General features: G+C 46.8%; 1 protein-coding gene across 6 annotated transcripts in view; it reads right to left on the reverse strand.

Moving 5' to 3' along the window:
- Positions 1-17197, reverse strand: part of NEGR1 (neuronal growth regulator 1) — a 317196-nt gene that overhangs the window by 82853 nt on the left and 217146 nt on the right. For all 6 annotated transcript variants that reach the window (XM_083846131.1, XM_083846127.1, XM_083846128.1 and 3 more), the window contains one exon: positions 1505-1625. In XM_083846131.1, the coding sequence (XP_083702257.1) occupies positions 1505-1625 (121 nt within the window). The remainder of the gene's footprint in view (positions 1-1504; positions 1626-17197) is intronic.

The raw sequence follows: 17197 nt of genomic DNA on the forward strand, positions 1-17197 counted from the left end.
AATGGAAAACAGAAGGCACAGCTTCAGTGTCCTGAAATGCTCTGTTTATTCCTTTCTGCTGCTCCTGTGACACTGAATGCACTCATGAAGAAAGGAATTGGTGACTTTCACAAATAGGAAGGTGATTATCATGCTGGAAATGGTTAATTGAATCCAGAATGCTATGGTCTATATTAAAACCTGCGCTACAATAGTTTTTATATAAAATATATTTGTTACATCTCCCCCCAACATACGTACAATATAATACACATCTTTAGAAACAGGATGTAGATGAATTTATCCATCAGAAGGAAAACCTCTACTGTTACATACAGTAAAGGTCAATTATATTGTTTTTAAGAATGTTTTAATAAATGGTCAAAGTGCGATGGTTATGACTGCTGTGAGAAGTGGGGAAGGAAGATGAGCAATATTCCTAAAGGGGAGCAGCTGGCCACTGAGCAATGAGCTGACAGATGGTTTCCTATGAAATATGGTCATTAATATTCTCATGTCAGCTCCCAGGTTTAATGGGATCTTAGAGCTGATGAGAAACCCAGCACTCAGAAGCTGGGAAATTCCAGAACCTAGAAGATGTGTGTGGGCAGCTGCCTATCAGGGAGAACAGCCACTTTCTCCTGCACCATTATTCAAACTTAAGAGAAACAATACCTTAGGTAAGGCAACAGTTGTAAAACAAAATCTGTTCGAAAAAAAGATCCTCCAGAGATGCCAGTTATCGTTACATAGCACTAATGACCTGAAAGCAAAGCTGGCTGGGAACAACACCAAAGCACACGATGAAGTTTTAGGGTTCGGGCCGGCAGTGTGCCCCTGGCTGCTTTCAGATGCTGGGGGGTGCAGCAGCTCTGCTCAAGGCAGCGGACTGAAAACCCACGGCCCACACTGCTAATGGCGCAACTGGGTGAAGAACTGTAGCCATTAAGGTTGGGCTGAAAGTCTTGTTAATCAGCCTGCCTTCTCACCCCCAAAGCTCTCAGTAGGAAAGCTATGAAGACTTTTTTTTTTTTTTTTTAAAAAAGCCTTCTTTAAAAAAAATGTCTCTTTTTAGTAGGCTTTTTCAGCAGGCATTTTCAGTGCCTTTCTGGTTACTATTCTTATAAGGCTGCAATTACTAAAGCATGTTTAAACCTTAGGCTCATTATGGCAATTATCACCATCACAGCCCAGCCACGGACAGTCCTATTATGCCTCATTTATGAGCACAAAAACTAAGACTGCAAGAAAACGAAGAAACTCCCCCAGAAGCCGCACAGCACAGCTGTCGGCAGCCAGCACCTCCGAAGCCGCACTGCTCCAGCCGTGCACAACTCTGCAGCGAGGGGAGCGGTGTGAGGGCTGAGGCCTGCTGCCCTGGTTTTTGGGGGGACAACCCCAGCACCCGCTGCCACCACGAGCTTTGCCCCTGCCTCAGCTCTCCTGCAGCCCGGTCCCTGCGGGGACACGCGAGTGGCACCAGTGGCCCCGGCGGCACCAAGCGAGGGCAGGCAGGGCTACTTACTTCCTCTCTCCTCTGTACCACTCAAAGACCGGGGCAGGAACGCCTGCACCTTCACACCGTATCAGTCCGTTCCCTCCGAGCATCACGCCGCTGGACTTAAGTTCCTGAATTGTGGGGGCAACTGAAAAAAAAAATTGTAAAATAGACATTTGCACATAAATACGAAGACTGTTTAACTCCGCTTCTCTTCAGCACGCTTTGCGTTACTCAGCCTGGTGCGTATTTTCCAGCTTGATTCACATTCAACCATGCTTTCTTCCGGCAGTGTAAAACTTATCCCACACAGCAGACTCTGACACAGATCTGTATATCTGGTGTAAAAACATAACTGAGACATGAAGAGTATTAATCCCATACTGAACAATCTGTTTTTTCAACTCAGTTACCCAGCGTGAAGTATAACGATGCGTGGCTGTCGCTGTCATGCAGGATGCTTTCAGTTCCTGAGCCCCCCCCGGACGGGGACGATGCGGTGCCGCAGGGGCTGCAGCCGCGGGCCGGGTCGGGGGAGGTGAGTTGGTGCACCCGCCCTGGGGGTGCTGAGCCCCGAGCCACGCCGTGCCCCATGCCACCGCCTTCTGCATCAGGCCTTCTAAAACGCCCCCAGGCACACGTGGCCTTTGGGATCTCTTTTGGCATATTAAAAAGACAAACTTACCTTCCCGATTACGACTGAGCCATAAATACCATATAGCAGGCATGACTTTCCCAGTGTTACACCGGGTATGGATTTATTTCAGAAAATACGTTTTGTCTTCTTAAACGGCGAACATAATAAATCTGAATAAACATTTTAAACTTAGAATTTCAGATACAAATAAAGGTAAAAGGCGATTGTTGACTTTTCCAGTTGCCAGCGAAATGCAACCATGAGCTGAAAACAGAAGACAGTGAATTCCTCCGGAAAGAGATTATCAAAGTTAAGGCTGAACAACAATTGCCTTCCCCTTGGAATTTCTTTTACACTTTTTGTTTTTAAACAACAATTTATGTGCATCGTAAAATGCTATAAAAACTAAACCACAGAACTTATAAATAAAAATCTGTTGATTTTTTTTTTTCCCAAGCAATTTTCCAGATGTTGCTTTAAGGTGTTTATGTACGTGTAAAACGCTGACTGCCTCGCATCTGTTCCTTCAGCACCTCATCCACAGTTCAGCACGCCGCGCTAAGAGGCCATAATCTTTTATGGCAGGAGCTACGCCCAGGGAGCTGCGGATTCACTCCCGAGCAGAACGGCAGCCGCGCGGCCTGCACAGGCTGCATCGCACCTCCCGCGCTGCGGCGGCACCGTGACCGTGCACTGCAGGAGGCAGGAGCACACGTTGTGAAAGAGCCCACGAAGCGGGCATTCGCCCACGGTGCTCCCCCGGCGCACGTGTGCACTCATCGACAGAAATTACCCTGAAGTGCAATTAAAGCTATCGCTGGAGCCTGTGGCACCGCTGGCACCGCAGTGACTGCGGGCCGGACGGGGTCCCACGCGCTGTCCCCAGAGCTGGGAACGCTGCGCCTGGTAAAAGTGTGGGGCAGGAAGGGAGCAGCGGGCTCTGCCCAGGCTGCCCTGCTGGTGGGGATGTGGGCGCAGCTTCCTCTGCCGCCGGCAAGCACACCCTCACCCTTCTGCTTCTCTTCCCAGCGATTACATGGAACAAACCCATATAAGCGTATGTGAATAAATATTCACTTTCAACTGGTAACATTAAAATTTCAAGTGGATAATCAGCATAACCAATTTGCACGACTACTTCTCCATAAAGCACACAGGAACGAAGGAGATCTTTTTGTCAAAACTGTGACTCCATGAAAATAGCAGGTACTTATAAACCTGACTCCTTCCTGAGCAGTGCTGCAGTTTGTGCAGCCACGGCTCTTAAGACGTAACTTTGAGTGAGATGGCGCACATGAAGACACCGGTTGCATTTGCTGCTGCTCCAGCAGCACTGAAGGACACCAGCAGCTGCCAAAAGCACCACAAAGTTCACGGCTCAGCTCCTAATCCTGAAGTGTTCAAAAGAGTAATATGAAAATTGTTCGAGATAAACCATACAAAAGCAGCACCTGAGCAATGGAAGAGCACAGAAGCCACCTGCACAGGCACCTGGCAAGCAAAGGCTGCCGAAAGCCGGGACCCGGTCCCGCCGCCTGCCCAGCTGCGTGGTGGGAGCGCCCTAGCTTTCTGCTGCCACTGGGTTTGCCCCCCAAGATAGGAAGAGTGCGACTGCATTGCTCGTTGTTAAACAAGGCTTTAACCCATTTAAAGACTTGTGCACTCTTTCTCTTGGTCCTCATTTATCTGAACACACTGTCTAAAAGGAACTCAGTTCTTTCATCTCAGAGATCACACTCCCCCAAAAACTCGCTTGTTGTTTTTATGGTGCCTGGAAACCCACACCTGAAACGAGACACAGCACGACCAGGGAGATACTGCCAAGTGGAGCAGAGAGATGGCCCTGTACAGTCTGCACGTGATGTTTTTATACGCACAACCCACAGTGATGTCCTGAGATGCTGCCTCACTGTAGTACTTCTTCCCCCATTGCCCCAATTAGCCTGATTGCCCATCTTACACCTGACGAGTCATCATCCTGTGCATGGATGCCACCCCACGCTTCTCCTTTACCCTTTACTTTCACCACAGCTTTTCAGTTTGTTGGGAACATCTCCGGATCCTGTCTGCTCCGAGGGGCAGTATCGGAGCTTCAATAAGCCCACGCGTCCCAGCATCCATCCCCATCCCCGGGCCAGGCCCCGCAGACACCTGCCGGGGAGGCACAGAGGGGCCCGCACTCCTGCTCAGACATTTCTGTGGATGTGAGAAATTCTGGGAGAGGAACAAGGGTAATGCACCGGATTGTACATTTGGCAAGCTTTCATGAACTGAAAGTTTGGTTTAAGCTGTTGCCATCTCATGCATTTCAGTCACAATTTATTCAAATGCACACCAGTCAGCAGCTGGACAGGATCCCGACAGCAAGTCCAGGCTCTCATCTTGGTGTGGGCACCTGAAAAACCTCTCGTGCCTATGAGATCTCAGCTTGGAACAAGAAATAACCAGGAGTGCGTGCGATGGAAAGGTGCCATTAGAGAATCAGAGATGAAAGACACAGCAGGAGGGTGAGCAGCGCCCAGCGAGGCAGCAGCACACGGCCCTGTCGCCGCTCCACCAGCAGGCACCCCAGGGCAGTGCTGGGCCCAGCTCCTGCCCGGCGCCTGCAGCCCGGCACCACCTCACCCACCAGCAGCGGGCGGCTGTGCCCAGCCGTGCTCCAGCGTGATGATCCCTCCCCTGACGTGGGGACGAGGTCCCACGTCCCACGGCCGCACGGCATCGGCAGGCAGTGCCACAGATCCTGCCTGGCATTGAGGCCTGGCGCCGTGGCAATGGGGCCTGTCCTGCGCAGGACAGGCCGGCCGCCCCGGCTCCATGTGGTTTCGGCGTGCTCAGCACTCAGCCCTAAAGCAGCAGGCATGGGTACTCCATCCAAACCCGCTGCAAGAGCCCTGCGCGGTGCCTCCTGGCTAAGCTTTCTCATAGGTGAACGTTGTTCTGCATTATGCCTGGGGACTGGGAGTGCTTCTTCTTGTAGTTCAGAGTGGGCAGGATTATTAGCAACAAACCTGGAATTCGAAATAAATATACCACACTGTGTGGACACTACATGGACAATATATAATTCTTATGAGTTAGGCAAGAAGAGCAAATAAAAGGCCAGCAAAGATCTGGGTAATACAGAAAGTTTTTTTCCAAAGTACTACTTTCAAACTTCTCAATGTGCCCTGCTCACCTTTTGCTTTTGTGTGTGTGTGTTAATAAATGCAGACCATCTCTTGGTAATAAATTTAAAAATAAACTAATCCATAAAAATGTACAGTTAGGCGATGCTCTTTATATCTGTATGACCGTGCAGTCAAAAGATCAATTCAATCTAGCCTTAACGATTTGGAGTAACTTTCCAGGTGCAGAGCAGAGCAGCTCAGAAGCCCCAGGCAGAGCTCAGCAGCACTTCAGGCAGACGCTGGGGTCTCGGACCTGCTGCAGCAGGAGCCTGGTTGCCTACACCATTGCCTACCCTCCTGTCGCTCCCACCGCGATGGCTTTGAGCCCCGTCAGGCGGGAGCCCGAGGTTTCCTCAGATCGCCTCTCAGAAGGAGCCCAGCTTCTGTTTGCTCAGAGTTCAGAAAAAAATACAAATAAAAATCAATATTCTTTGCTCTAGGAAATCCCTGGCTAACACTGATATTAAAACACAAACCAAAGACAGCTTAGAATCACCGTTCTCTCATATTTTTCGTTGTCAAGTTATTTTCTTGTTTTTAGTATAAGGACAAACTGTGTGATGCAGGCACACTTTGAGTGAAGTGATTAGGGCACTGAGCCCAGATTCCTCAGACCCTCCTGCTCCCATTGGTATGGGAGAGAGGGTAATTCAGATGAGATTATGCACCTGGAGACCTGCTGCTTCAGGCTGCCAAGGTTTGTTTTGGAGAGGAAAAACACATGGGAGGAGGTTCTCAGGCTTCCAATTTCATATATTTTCTAAATGTTTTCCATTCAGCCAGCAAAGACTCATTTTGGAGAAGGCATTTATGGTTTGATCTTGTCTTTGCTGTCAGCCTTGCTGTAATGCTCTCAGCTTGTCCTCCCAGAGGCCAGCGTGGCCCAGCCTCCCTCGGCGCGGTGCCGAGGCAGACGGAGGCTCGAGCCGTGGTAGCTGCCACCGCACACGGACGTCTCCTTGGGTCCCAGCTCGTCCCACAGCAGGTGCACACACACACTCGGTGGGTGCAAATCCCCTTACATTTTGGTGAAACAACAAAGTTTTTAAAAATACTCCTATTAAAGCCTGACGTGATGGTGCTGAGTACTCGCTGCACTTCATCTCTCCCCCAGTGCATTAATGAGAAAGACGCGAAAACTATCATCTTTGTCTCCCTCTCCTCTGCTAAAAGGGCTCTGTAATTGCGTTCTGCTCAGTTGCTGCTCATCTGATACCACCAACATGTTTGCATGAGTCAGGCGTTTGTGCTGGGAAATCAAATTCTACAACTTATGTTCCATCCAAAAACGATGCAAAGTACTGCAGAGTCTGGTTTCCTACCCAAATATTTTCATTTTGCTTTTAAATGTCTGAAGGAACACTAAAAACAATGCATGAAATACACTGGCATTCAGACAGGCGCAGAAAATATGCAAAAAACCTCCAGCTAGAACAGGTTTCATCTTTTAACATTTTAATGAGCTTCGGGACTTTTATGCATATTAGTTATGTTGCCCTAATTACTCATTATAATTCTAATGTGCATTTTATATTTAATTACAATGCTTATAAAGATTTGGTATGGACAGTAAATTATTATAACTAGCATGTGCATAATGATTAAGAGCTGAATTTATTAACTTTTACACTAGCATTCAGGGCTGGCAACTTTCAATTTCACCTTTGTGATTAACCATATTGTCTGATTAAACTAACATTTTTGTGGCATTAATTGTAAATGTCAAAAAAGTCTTTTATTTTTCCTGTTTCCATCAGATTTTAATTTGGCATCCTAACGTACTCTTTTATTAGTGAAATTGTTCTCCAGTGTGTCAAGATTGAGCCTTTCAGGTAAGAAAACAGGTTTTCTAAGATCTATTTTAAGCTACAGAAAAACAGGTACAAGCAATATTCATATATTTACTTTTTATGGATGTATTGCATCCTCCCAAAAAAGGAACAAATCTTTGTAAGTGAAACAGTATTACTTGTACTTTAAATAATAAAGGTGGTCTTCCCATAGTCTGGAGGCTTTATTTCTCTAGCTCATTCAGAGCAGCACCCCACCCCTTCCCAGATGAATAGTTTAATAGCTGCCTCTTCGTATCAGAAACTTCTCCAGGCTGTGGCGATATTTGAGATAAGCGTCCTTAAGCAATCACTCTGCTAAACAAGTAAAAGGCTTATTTTTTCCATCTCTTCTTGATGACTTCTGAAAAAAACTGAATTCAGTGGGGTCTTGATGTATATATGCATATAATTTTTAAATGCAAACATACAACCTGTAAGTAAGCATTCAGTTCAGCTTCTGCATTTCTGGATGTGATCTAACATCTCTTTTCTGCTCCTCTTCCGATTCAGAACTTAACTTCACAAAACATTATACTTTATACATGGATTAATTAAACAGACATGTAAATACCTCGAGCTAGCTGCCAGAGAGTAAGCAGAATCTCAAGCATCCTTCAGCTTCATTTTGCATGTTGCAGGGTGCATCAGAATTTCCTGGAATGTGCGTCTCCCTCAGCTGTGTCTAATGGATTGCATTATAACAGATCATCAAAATCATTGGCTGCTGTGCAATTTATATTTTTTGAATATAAAAACTCCCAGTGCTAAGTTGAAAGGAAAGCTTAAAATCCGTAAGTAATTGTTTTGTGGAAACAAAACAAAACAAAACCAAAAAAAAACAAAACAGCCACACAAAATAATACTTGGTAAATAATAGGCTAGCAGACAGGAATTCCTAACGTGTTTTACAAGTCCTTGAGTGACAAGAAAGAAGAGGAATAAACTTAACTCCAAGACCCAACAAAGCAAGTGTATACCTCTAGAGTTTTACATAAGGAAGTGTAAGCCGGCGAGCACACAGATGGAAGGGCTGCTTTGCTTTTTTGTCCAGCAGATTTTATCTTACTGCTTCATCTACCTAATCCTTCCATTTTCCGACAAAGCCTTTTCCTAATCGCATTCCCTTCAGGTACCCCTGTGCACGCACTTCTGGCTCACGTTCAGTGGGACGTTCTGGCCTGGGAGCAACGCCCGGGCTGCCCTCGTGGCCCCAGGGCACGTTCCTCTTGCCGCAGCCACGCCAGCCAGCGCAGCTTCTCCGGCAGCGCTCGGACAGCCGTGGCGTTACCTGTACATGGGGCCACGCACGGCGTTTGTGATTTCTGTAACAGAGACAAAGCTGCTGCTTTACAGCAGGTCAGCAAAACCCGTCTGTGAACGCAGGCGCTTTTCTTGACCAGATTCCCTGCCTCCAGGTTGGTGCTGCCCGGGCCCCCTTTGCCGCCAGATGCTGGTGTGGGACCCCCGCCAGCACCAGGCCTGGCCCCCCGCCCCGTGCATGCCCCCTCTGCCCAGGCCTCGCCCTGCGCCGCGGGACCTGGCGCCAGGCCCAGGGCTTCTCCCACCCGTACCCGTCCGATGGCTGCGCGCACCCCTCTGCCGGCATGGTCGGAACCGCGATGAGCACGAAGCACATCCCACGTTTGCATACAGGGCTTGTTTGTAATTTGGAAGGAACAGATGCACGAGACATAAATGGGGCTATAAATGCTGGGTGTTTGACATTGTTCGGTACAACGGAGTTGGCTTTAATCTTTCATTGGCCATTGAAGCTTGATTCAAATTTAACTGAAGCCAAAGTCTTTGTATCAACTTCAGTGGGCTTTGAACGAGACCTGGAAAGACCTGCAATAAAAGGGAATTTCACAGTCTTCAAAACAAGCGAACAAACAAACAAGGCAAAAAAAGCAACTCGAAAGAGCACCAGTGAAACAAAACAACTCCTGTCATGTGATGCTTCTTTCTGTACAGCATTGCTCTTACTGCTGTAACTCGAGGGAAAAGTTGTCGTCGACACTTCCTCATTCTCACTGAGGGTCTGTAATTACCCGAGTCAAAAGAACATGCTTTCCTGGCTCAGAACAGAAACACGGCACTGAAGTGAACCAGTGGAACTGCTGTCTGCTCTGCAGCACCTGGCGGGGATCTGTACGGAAGGATTTCAGGCTCTGAATGCAGGGAGGTGGAGGGGCATATCGCCGAGCCTCAGCCGATGTAGGAGCAGAGCGGTGCCTTTGCTTCATGGGCCTGGAGCCCGAGCTGGGCAGCTCACGTGGCACCGGGCAGTCCCTGGGGCCGGGAGATCCCAGGGGCGGTGAGCTTTGTGCTGCGAGGCAGGCAACAGCTGTGAGGGACAAAGAGAAATATTTCACTCGGGCCAGCTCGCTGTTAAAGGTTGCAGTGCACGGCATGTGCAAGAGCAACGTCTTGGGGCAAGGCTGGAGGAGCGCGGCTACCTTGGGACGGGGCCATATCCGCAGGGCAAAAGCAGCACCCCTCAGCCTGTGGGGAAGAAAGACGTGGTGCTGGGGGCTCTGCCGGCCAGCCCCGGCCCCCCAGGCCCTCGCACCCACAAGGCTCCCCCTCGCTTGGCAGCTGAGTGGGAAACCTTCCTCTGAGGCAGCGAGCCCTCGGCTCTGCCGCCCTTCCTTTATCTCAGCGAGTTATTCAAATGCGTGTGTGGAGGTGAGAGGGGAAAAATGAGTGTCAGCATCCAGGAGCCGTACTGAGGAAAGAGGAGGAGGAGAGGGGATGCTTCTGTGCATTTGATGCCGATCCAGAAGGAAGAATTGGCTGGGAGCCTGGGCGAGAACAAACACGAGTGCTTTTACTGTGCTACTTCTCTTCCTCCAAGGAAGATAAAAGCAATGGACTTCAACAAGTTCCAGGAATTACTGAGTAGGTCTTTTGGCAGTAAAGCTGAGGAGAAAGTGAATTAAAGCAAGCTGGTAGTTTTTCAAGGAAAGATATTTTGGAACAAACACGCAAAATATCCCAGCGTAGGTCGTAAGTGCAGTAAGAGAGCTGCTCGAGTCCTGCGTGAGCACCTTCAGGAAGTCAAGGCACAGAAGCAGATGAAGTAGGCAAGAGACATCGAGGGTAGTGAGAAATCACGCCATAGGTACACCAGTAGCATTAAAGGAAAAAGACAACAGTCCCCATCTATTCTGCTACTCAGTACTACCCCCGTATGGTGCCCAGACCACCAAAACACCCGTGGTGGCACCTCTGAGCATCAGGCACGCGGGTCCTCAGTTCCCAGCACCTCGACCAGCCTTCCCAAGGTCCCAGAAGCAACAGTTTCATCACAGCTTGCTTTATGCAGAGCTTCGATGAAGTCTGCCAGGCTCATCCGATGCGTTCAGAAAACAGTTGGCTTATACAAGACCGTTCCCTACCGACCGCAGGCTGAGCGCTATCAGTCTGCCCACAGCTGGAGACCTGCAGGCCGCTGGCCTTCGCTTGTGAGACCGCAGCACAGAGCGGCTGCAGGAAGGCAGCTGACAACGCGCAGCACGGCGAAGGGAGGCCAGCCCTTCCCGGAGGTACAGGACAGTTGTGTTATCAACCACGGGCTTGATGGGGCACTGGTATGGTCTCAGCTGAAGTACCAAGTTCAGAAAAGCTGAAGGAATTGGGGTTAGTTTAGCTGAAAAAGATGACTTACTAGCGATACATTACATCACTAAATATGCACAAGAAGAAAAACGGAATCAGCTCTTCCCTATCTCATTTATGGGCAGGGCAGGCAATGATAAACTGAAACTGAACCAAGAGAGCAAGAGATTTAGGTTTGCAAAGCTAAGTTATTGCTGAAAGAGGTTGCTTAAGGAGAATGCTGATGTGTTTTTATTTAATTAAAAAAAATATCAGCACCTGCATTTGGGCAGCTGCATCAGACTGACTGCTCCGTTCCTCCTTTGGGTTGGATTTTTGTGATCTCCTAGACATTGGAATTATTAAGCATCAAACAGCTCCTCTAATGGCAAGTTCCTTTACTCAATTCTGTAGATCCTAGTGTTGTATTTAAGGTTATATACCATTCTTCAACACAATGGGAAAAAGAGAAATTACACTTGTCCAAGCTTCCAATAGTAATAAAATCTTTAGGTTTATGCCTAGCTACAAAAATGAAGTAAATACTGAAAGAGGATATAGAATTCAGGAAAAAAATATCAGATGACAAGTAGAACTTTTTTGTAGAAAACTTATCTCCTACAGCTTGGATCTGATTTGATATATTCTACATACATAACAAAGTAGCTAGGTGTACTCTCCAAAATGATATTTCTAAGGACAGTACTCATTACTACTGTATAATAAATGGAAGCATAAGTCAGAGTTAGCACTGAACAGATTGTTTGGGGTTGCAAAGACAGCAGCTGTCACAGCTTGACAGCTTTCTTGTTAGTGAATCAGCTTTACTGACAGTCTTTTTGATTGAAAACCACTGTTCGCTGACAGTGTGTTATAGCTGATATACATATGTATCTCATGAAGAATGAGAAAGAGCCATAAAGAGTCTAGAAGCAATTGCTCTATATTAAAAAGAAGTGAAGTTTACATAAACGTGTCCCCCTGTCGCCTCCCCCCGCGTCGATCTGCAGCAGACACACGCTTACAGGAACAGGACAATGTACACTGCTGTGTGACACGCACACATGCACACCAAGGCAAGGCAAGCCCAGAGTCCCTTTTCTAACTAAAAGCAATAAAGTCACAGAAATACTGATTGTTCTCAGACACTCTCAGGAAAAGTTTCTGTAGCTCAAAACAAAGTAATTATAGAAATAAAACCCGGTGCCACTCTGAAGGCATGTAAGGCTTCCCAGACCTCCTGCTAGCCCAGAGGGGGATCCACTGGAGTACGCCCTTCTCAGGGAACAGTGACTCAAAAAAGAGCCAGTTTACTTTGAATCACATTTTACTTTCTCTTACATACTGCATCTGTGTCGATGACTTGGAGCTGCAGCTCCGTGGGACAGGGATCATCAGCTTCTGCTTCCCGTAGCACACGCCAAACACCCGTGCAAAGCCACCACTGCCACTGCTGTGTGGCCAGTGCAGTGCCAGCTTCCTCGATCATCTCAGTGAACGCACAGAATCGTTTGTTTTGCAGTACCCCAGAGTCGTCACTGCACACATCATCTGCAGACTTACGGCACCAAAAATCAGCTGGCTGCTGTAAAGGAGGCATTTTATTGAAGCAAATGCACCTCAGGGGTCTCTCTCTGCATTTATTTATAAGATTGTCCATATAAAGTAATTTCTTCTCCCTCAGTTTTGTGGTGTTCCAATGGATAAAAGCCAATGAAGTGCATACAATGGATGCCACCTTCGATTTTGAGATCATTGCTTAAAACAAAGCACGCGCCCTAGTTCTGAGGAAGACCAACGACAAAAGACGGCAGCCACTTCTGGACACCAGAAACTTCCAGGGCTCTGCACCTTTGTCACTGATAAACGTTTAATAGTTTTCTTACAACTGTTCATCTTTAAATAATGTCTACATGCTTCTTAAGAGTAGATGCTATATCTCAACTCAGCACAAGGATGCAGACATGACTTTCTTTTTCTGAAGTCTGGGATACTGGGATTCTCCCCTTACACATTCAGTGGCTGCACTGAAAGATAATTCCTGAGATGCTCTTTTGCCATTAATAATACCAGGCGCAGAAGCGGTGAGCACCTGAATTTTGACTTTGATATCAATCATATTTTTGTTCAAATTACACTGGAGACAGTGCATTCTGAACTGAATTTTTATAGTCTTTCAGTCTAGAAATGACTATTGCGTTCTTATTGCGCAGCGTGCGGCAGCTATCAAAACAGCTGAAGCACTGAAGCAATATGGTCCGTGATGTTCCCCCGTCTCCAGGAAGGAGCACCAAGTGCAGCCCTGCTGCAAGGCTTCAGAGCTTTCATTGCACATGGTTGTGTTTGTTTTGTAACTGTAAAATCCAAAAAACATATCAACCTCAAAATAGTTCCTTCTAATTTGAGAAGAGGTAGAAAATATGAAGAGAACCAGACAAAAGCTTTATGAATTATAACACCTAAAGAATGACATTGGCAATTTTTCCTTTCTTTCGTGTCAACTGCACTGCTTTGTTTTAAACTATAAAAGCAGAAATATTACTTCTCAAAGCTCCCCCAGCTCAGATCTAGTGCCTCTACCACACACTTGCTAATACCAGCCAAATTGCAGAAGTTATTAAAACCTAATTTAGCAATCTCACCAGGGTACAAACAAGTTGTAACAATATCATTACAGCCTTATCAGGGACTGGATGTCTCGCTGAAATGCCGAGCGTAGTCGGGGTAGGAGCCAACCGGGACTGTCGCTGCGTGGCATCGTGGCCATACCAGGCAGCCACAAGTTATGCTAAACAGATTTCTGTTGCAGAACCATTTCAAAGCAGCCGTGGCTGCTGTTGGAAGAAATAGATAAAAATAATAATCGGGGGACTGAGAGTTTTGAAAGAGTGGCACGCTCCTCAGGCTTGCCCTTCCTGGCTCCAGCTGGCGTCACCAGCTGCACTCAGAAGCCCTTTAGCCTCTCACCCTGTGAAGGCTCTTCCCTTGTAAGGGGCAGGGAGGACAGGCCAACAGCAACAAGGAATGCTGCAGCTACCAGGAGAAATATTGCTTTACAATGTGCAGACTATTACAAGAAATATTTTAAGTAATTGTTTTTGCTGAAGAGCAATCTGGGCAAGTGAACGCTCCTGGAAGCTGAAGAGCTCTCCATTAATTTTGGCTCTAGTCTGGGGTATTACAGAGCCTGCTGTATACTTTAAATTGCTTCTTGAAATGCATAAGCTCTTTACAGATGAGTCATCTTCTATTAATACTTTAATTTTTGTGAACTGTATTTCAGCTAGTGTTTAAAGTGGGATCACCTGGAGGCTGAGGAGCTAGCAGTGGCTCAGAGCTGGGAGAAAGCACTCACTCCAGGTTGCATTTACTGCCCAGAAGTGCTTTTCTTCAGTCACTACATACATTTCTTCACTTTGCACCTCGCCAGGTTTGAGGGAGTTCACATCCCGCCTGCAGATCTGGAATTGTATTGTCTCTGAACATAACGGCGAGCCACACGTGGAGCCTCCGGGGAGCCAGAGGGGCGCCCTGAGAAGGCGGCCCCGTGGGGAGAGGCGCGCCGCTGCTCCTGCCGTCGGTCGGCTGCCTCCGCGAGGGAGAGGTGCAGGAAAGGGACCTTCACCAGCAGCGGATACGCAGAGATGTCTGCAACCTCACCGTAACCTTATTTTGGCTTTGAAATGATAGCACAAGCAGAAAAGTACACAATAGTTGTTAAAAACTTCATTAATTTTTGTCCACTCATACTCCAGTCACTAGCAGATCCCCACACTTTCACCAACAGTGGCCTGAAGCCTTTACATTGTGCTTATGCAACAGCCATCAACAGCACACTGCTGAGAACATTTTTCACGGATATTAGGAGAACTTGCCACGAATGTTCTATTATTTGCTACAGCAGTTTCACAGCGATGCATAAACATGCTGTATGGCATCTCCTGGCATCCCATAATTATACAATATGTGGACGTATAACTACTGGCAGAGTGCAAATATGTGCAAATTAGTCCAGTTGTTTTTATTTCAGGGGTTCCTGGGGACAGGGAACAGAGATTACTTTCACATGGGCAGTCATGGCAGTCCTCAGAATTAACCACGGCAGAAATGGCAAATAATCGGCACCCATAGGCTTCTGAAACAGTGACCTCCATGTTTGAACTGTAGAAATAATCTTGTGTTAGCCAAGTCAGAAATACTGTTTCCCAAGAAAACAATGCCTGAAGAGATTTGTTTGAACACGGTTTAATAGCTCGCTAACTCCTCAGAGGGGTTCACGGGTTTGTGCTGGAGACACTTCACTTAGGGAAAAGAGAACGTGAGGTGCTTCTCAGCATCTTAACCTTCTGATTTCCCTCTGAGGCCAAGAGCTGGCTGCTGCGGCAGCAATGCTGGTGGTACGTTGCAGCAGCATCTCCTCTTCCACTGAAGAAGCCAAACCGCAACCTCGTCCTGCAGACCCAGCTGGTGCCACTGACGAGCTGGAGACCTCCCTGGAGAGCAGAGCCAGCGCATTGACCAGGCTGCTCCCCTTACACATCTCACCGTGCCGCCGGCAAACACGGGGTGCAGCCCCCTGTTCACCCCCAAAATAGCCAAGAATCACTCGGAGGAGCTAGGCAGAATTTTTCTTCAATATGAAATACAGACTCCTTATCTACTGGAGGGATATCTTAAGTACTAATACTCTAACTTCAAATACAAGACCTCATTTCATGTTGCCAGAGCCCTTGATTATGAGCTGTGGCAGCAGAATGCCATCTACGTGAAGGAACATTATAATCAATTCTGTCACGCTTCAATATAAGCAACACTTTTCAGAAATAAGCAGCAACCACGCAGCAGTTTGCAGAACCTAATAGTAAACTACTACACCACAGAAAGAAATCAATGTTAATTTCAAAGCCAAATTGCACTTGAGTCAGAAACCTGAACTATATTGTTTTAATCTGACTTCTGAAATGCTAATAAAAATACCTGAAGGACATAAAATGACAAACATTACTTTCATAAGAGGCTTCTTTCCCCACCAATGAGGAGAAAACTATTTTCTTCATATCAACTATATTCTCCTCCCCACTCCAATTGAGATGGATTTAAACACATGACTAGCTTTTATTGATCTGAATTGGTATAAGTTGTTTTTCATTAAGTGTTACTATGAGATGGTACATCATATAACTCATACAAGTTACCTCAGTCAGTGATAAGAATAGTTTGCAAATTAAATAAATCAGAATTTAGTCCTAATGCTGACCAAAACCCCAACAAAACCACAGAAGTTAGAAAACCACAACCCTGATTACATTGTGCATGATCAAAAACTCCATTTAAAGAGTAGCAGAAAATTTCTCAAAGATCTTTATCTTAGGTCAAAATAACTGTTCTTATGTGCACAAGTTTAACTTGAAATATTTTGCTATTAGCTCCTCTTTTGGATGGCTGGACCCAAAAACAAGCTCTGCTATTACTGACTCAAATCACAGTCCAAGTTTTCCTATCAACTGCGTTAGCACCTCACCTCCTTTAGCTAGGGTGCGTGGCTTTGTGTCCTCATATAGCTGACCCACAGATATAGAAACTAATTACACCATTAATTCTCTGCTCTCAGCTGTGTATTCTGTGATGCAGGAAAGACATCTTCTCCATCCTTCCAAGTAAAGGTCTTCCTACATCTTTTTAATTAAAATAGTAGCTCAGACATAAATGTTATAACTACTGAACCAGAACATCTGTACAACGCAGGGAACCTGATTTTTAGAATTAGGTTAATATTTAACAATGACAGGACAAACAGGTCAAGGGATGGTCCTGATGGACTAGTGCACGAAGCCCACACCCACCTCGCTGCTGACTCACTGCCATCATGTCCTTCCAGAAGCTGGTCCCTGGTCCCCAGCAGCACGCCGTGGAGCAGCGCTGTTCTTACCAGTCAGAGCATCCACCCAGCTCTGTGCGCTTGAGCTGGTGGGACAGCTTTTCAGAACATAGGAGTGCAGCAAGGGGAGGGCTCTCTGTGTTCCCTGGGTCTGTGCTAGACGGGGCAAGATGAAAGGGGACCAATACTCAGCCTTCATCCCGAAGAAAACAGAAAATCTGTGAAAAACGGGGCAGCCTGAAGTCATACTACAGACGCAGCTCGTGCCTGGCCATAGTTCTCTCCAATGACTGCAGACTCAGACCTACGATGCAAGCCCGTGGCGTGCACCAGCACTGCCCTTACCTGCAGATCTGAGACCAAGAAGACTTGAACAGAGTAAAGAGTTGCCTTTTGGAAAGCTCACGCACACTGAGCTCCACCAATCTACTAACAGAATCAAATATTAACGGCAGTCAGATTTTCAGGAGTCCCCAGTGTGACTTAGAAGCCAAAATCCCATTTTGAAAGTTAACCGGAGAATTCAGAGAAGCGTGTTTCACAGGAAGTCAATGAAACCGCACTCCGGAGTGCTTTTAACTTTTAAAAGTGTAATTTAGATACTTC

This window comes from Anser anser, assembly GCF_964211835.1.
Source record: "Anser anser genome assembly, chromosome: 8".
Lineage (NCBI taxonomy): Eukaryota > Metazoa > Chordata > Aves > Anseriformes > Anatidae > Anser > Anser anser.